The following is a 4,417-nucleotide window of genomic DNA, read 5'->3' as shown; positions in this document are numbered from 1 at the left end:
GGAACCCAGCCAGGACCGGGCAGGCTGGCTGGGGCCACTCTTCATGGCTCTGCTCACAGCTTCTCAGGAGTGAGGTCATGGGCCTTACAGCAAACCTGGCCCAGAGCCCAGCAGCACAACCCTAGGACAAGTCATTAATCACTCTGAGTCTCAGTTTACCCACCTCTAAAATGGGAATATCAGCAGCACTCTGTTTTAGGGATGTTTCAAGGGCAACATGTGATTATGTGGATAGAGCTCTTTGCAGAGAGAGCCCCCCACGTAGGAATAGTTCAATGTAAGTTCATTGTTCTCATCCTGGCTTTCAGGATGTTTTCAGAATTGTTCCGGGCAGTGTGTTCAGAGTTTACACTTGCAGAACCAAACCCACCAAAACTCAGCCTGCAAGAGACCACAGACCCAGCCTGGAGAGTCAGATAAACCTGGCTCGGACTAAAATCCCACCCCAACTGCAAACCAGCTTTTGGACAGATTACATTTCCAGATCTAGGCTCCCTCATCTGTGAACTAGAGTTAGTTCTATTTTGTGAAGATTAAATGGCTCCAGTGCTGCCTGTGATTCTCAAATTGGGGTACCCGGCGGAGGTGGTACCTGACCAAAGTACTGGAGGCCACCGTACTGAAGAGCAGGTCATTTACCACCTGTGTGCTGGGAATCGCCCTTCCTGGCTCTGTTTTGTACCTTAGAGCACTGCATTCCCGGCCTCCCAGGTCTTCCCAGTAGGTTTGACCAATGGGAGGCACTTCTGGGAACTGGGGGGTGGGAGAGGGCAGAAGCCAGGATCTGTCTCCCCATCTCCATCTGCCTTTTGTCAGGCACACGGCTGCATCTCCGTGGTGGCCCCTGCTCCCAGCAGACAGCCCTGCTGTGATTGCATCTTTCACCTTCTGGACCCAGCTTCTGGGCTCTGCCCTCCCTCTGCCCCTCCACCCCGAGGGCTGGTACTGAGGGAAAGAAGTCATTCAGTAAAGAATACTTACTGTATGGCTCTATTTACACGAAGTTCAAGAATAAGCTACGTCACCTTTGAGGCCCGAGAAAACTTCCTTTGATGATGGAAATGTTTTACACCTTGACTGAGGTGTTGGTGTGTGCGTTTGTAAAGACTCATGAAACCATTAAGACCTGTGCCCTGATGGCGCAGTGGTTAAGAATCTGCCTGCCAATGCAGGGGACACGGGTTCGATCCCTGGTCCTGGAAGATCCCACTTGCCGCGGAGCAACTAAGCCCATGTGCCACAACTACTGAGCCTGCGCTCTAGAGCCCGTGAGCCACAACTACTGAGCCCGTGTGCCACAACTACTGAAGCCTGCACGCCTAGAGCCCGTGCTCCGCAACAAGGGAAGCCACCGCAATGAGAAGCCCACGCACCGCGACAAAGAGTAGCCCCCGCTCGCCGCAACTAGAGAAAGCCCGCACACAGCAACGAAGACCCAACGCAGCCAAAGATAAAAAAAAAAAGACCTGTGCACTTAACCGGGTGTGCCTCATCCCTCAATCAAATTAGTTTAATAAGAAGAAATCCTGGTAAATACCAAGAGTGTTTTCTAATTTCCTGGTTGGATCCTGATGAAAACACAGTTTTTATTTTAAAACAAACACAGGTAGACCGCCAAAGAGGATATAAAATTTGTATGTAGGGATTTTTTTGTCTTTAAACAATGAAACATGAGACGTCAAATGGAACATCACACATGGGTTGGTTTATTTCAGGCCGTGTTCCCCAGTCTCTGGAAGGTACTCTTCATCATCCCCTGCTTCTCTCTAGTCAAAAATGTTTCCAAGCACCGGCCCGTATGAAATGTCTGGCTTGGCCTGGTGCATTGCAGAGTCTCAAAAAAGCTTAATTCTTAATAATATAAGTTGGGTTTAATGGGTCAAGTTAAGGCCTGTTTTCTGACTTTCTTCAAGACAGAGTGATTTCACCTTGTGATTTTTACAAAGAATTCAGCCCCTGAATTCTGCCCATGGTCGGCAGGGGAGGGCTTTCTCAGACAGCACAAGCTTGACACATAGGCACATATTCAGGGATATTCTTACATGGCTCCAGGAAAGGAAGCAGGAGATTCAGAGCATCTGTGCCCTCTTTAGCATACCCCCAGAAAAATAGCCCATCCAGCCGAGCACCTGCCTCAGTCTAATGATTAAGGGAGAGATGGTGGGCCCATCTCTGGAAAGCTAGCCCGTGTGCATCATTGATAAAGGCTGTGAATGGACCAGAAGAAACCTGGCCGTTCTCCCAGGCTGTGAGTTAGAGGAAGAGGCACTAGGGCATGCATCCCGCTGCATCTCAGGGTCCAGGTGGACCAGCTGGCTTGGGAACACTCTCGTCCTCCAGGGCCCAGATGGTGGACCCAAGCTGGACTGTTGCCTGCAGCCCAGATTGCTTGCTGGGCGGGCGGGTGACACCGAGTCTCCATTCTCAGTCTGGCTCTAAAAGGCACTGTTCCATGGGCTGTGGCCCCTGGTGGGTGGACAGGGCCCGAGTAGGCATAGGCGGCGCTGGGTCTCCAGGCGGCAGAAGCGATTCTGGTTGGACACCCGGGTGGCCACGCCCAGCCCACAGGTGGTTGAGCAGGGGCCCCAGGCCGTGCTCCATTCTGGGCAGGAGACGGCAGGGGCTGGGGGAGCCACAAGACCAGAAAACTGGGGTCCTGGGGGAGAGAAAGAGGGGTCAGCACGGCAAGGTTAGGCAGACAAATCTACCCACTGGCTTGTGATGCAATCTTGGTCACGTTGCTTAACCTCTTTGGACCTCAGTTTCTTCCTATGTAAATTTCCTAATAGTTGATGGGTAGGATTGGGTAAAATAGTGGAGGTGAACGTTTAACACAGTGCCTGGTATTTGTAAGCGCTTCATAAATATTGCTTATTAGGCAACTATGATGGCATTGGCCATGATGCCTCCCAGTAAATGGTGAGTTTCTCCCTGCTGTATCCTCCACAAGTTCTGTGATAAGTAGCATCTTACAGGAAGGAGGTTGGGGCCCGTGTGTGTGGTGGTACCATGACCTGGAGGTAAGGATGCTGGTGATGGTGAGGCCGTGTCTGGATCAAGGTGGTGGGCTCCCATGGTCTAGCTTTTCCTCCTCCTCCAGTCTTATTCTGCGCTGTTAATATTTTAGTATCCTTCCTTCTGGTCCTTTATAACCAGTGGCTCTTAAATGGGGACAGTTTTGCCCCCTGGAGGATATTTGGCAACCTTTGGAGACATTTTTGTCACAAGTAAGGGTGGGGACTCTACCGGAATCCAGCAGAGATGCTGCTAAACATCCTACACCGCACGGGACATCCCCTCACAACAAAAAATTACCTGGCCCAAATGTCACTAGTGCCCGGGTTGAAAAACTCACTGTTATATACACGTGTGCAGTGTTGTACTACATATATGTGTTTGTAGAGCTACAGACACACACACATGCATACACGCAGCGGAGATCAAATTGCGTATACGGTGTCATATCCTGCTTTTTATACATAAGGCTAACTCACTGGCATTCTCCTATGTATTTAAACAGATGTATCATATTCCATTGTAGGGATAATAACAGCATACACTGAGTGCTGTGTGCCAGGCACGTCATAACTGCTTTGCTTGTATTTACTCATCGAGGCCTCACAACAGCTCTGTGAGGTGGAAGCTCTCATTCTCATTTTACAATTGGAGGAACTGAGACACAGAAGTTAAGCAACTTCTCACACAGCTAGGGAGTAGTGGAACTGGGCTTAGAACACAGGCAGACTCCATGCTTCACCCACCATGCTCTATCGCCTCTTGTGTGGCGCCATCTTCTATGGAACCAATGCCCTCTTTTCGGTTGCCTTCAAAAATTAAATTCATATAATAATAATAATTTTTTAAAAACCCAGTAACATAGCAATAACGTAATCCTATAACTGAGGAGTTTATAGCATGAGGTCACTGTCTTTCCTGCCTACCCCTGGGCCCACATCCCAGAGGCAACCACCTTGCTTCGCTCGGTTTTGAGTTCCTCTTTTGATAAACCCCAATGACAATGTATTAGTAATATTAGATAATATTTAAATTGTATTATATAAATGTTATTAATATGTATCAATATATTAGTATAATAATATATATATTATAATAATATAGGTCTATGTTATACCTCTGCTATGAAATGTGAGAATTTGTTTCAAGTGTTCGAACCCTCCTTTCCCCTCCCCCCTCTGCCACCAATTTTTATTTTTAATTGTGTATGATTTAAACTTATATATTTGCACCACCGCCTCCTGTTTTGTCAGTTTTAAAGAGGTCTTGTGACCCTCCACTCCACTTTCCTACATGTCCCCGCAGCCACTGTCCCCTCCCAGATTTTGTCAGTATAACCTTGGCTTTGATGTGTCCAGGTGTCCTGGCACCTAAGAGGCCCCACCCATTCCCCCCCCTCCCG

General features: G+C 48.6%; 1 protein-coding gene across 1 annotated transcript in view; it reads right to left on the bottom strand.

Annotated features, from left to right (window-relative positions):
• Positions 1 to 2,398: 2,398 nt before the first annotated feature.
• CCN5 (cellular communication network factor 5) overlaps positions 2,399 to 4,417 on the bottom strand; it is a 12,172-nt gene continuing 10,153 nt past the window's right edge. Inside the window, exon 4 of the mRNA XM_007464777.1 lies at positions 2,399 to 2,656. Coding sequence (XP_007464839.1) covers positions 2,436 to 2,656 — 221 coding nt within the window. The 3' untranslated portion in view covers positions 2,399 to 2,435. The remainder of the gene's footprint in view (positions 2,657 to 4,417) is intronic.

The sequence above is a fragment of the Lipotes vexillifer genome, unplaced genomic scaffold (genome assembly GCF_000442215.2).
Source record: "Lipotes vexillifer unplaced genomic scaffold, Lipotes_vexillifer_v1.1 scaffold53, whole genome shotgun sequence".
NCBI lineage: Eukaryota > Metazoa > Chordata > Mammalia > Artiodactyla > Lipotidae > Lipotes > Lipotes vexillifer.
The sequence above is the reverse complement of the archived record's forward strand: the minus strand, read 5'-3'. Positions and strand labels throughout refer to the sequence as shown.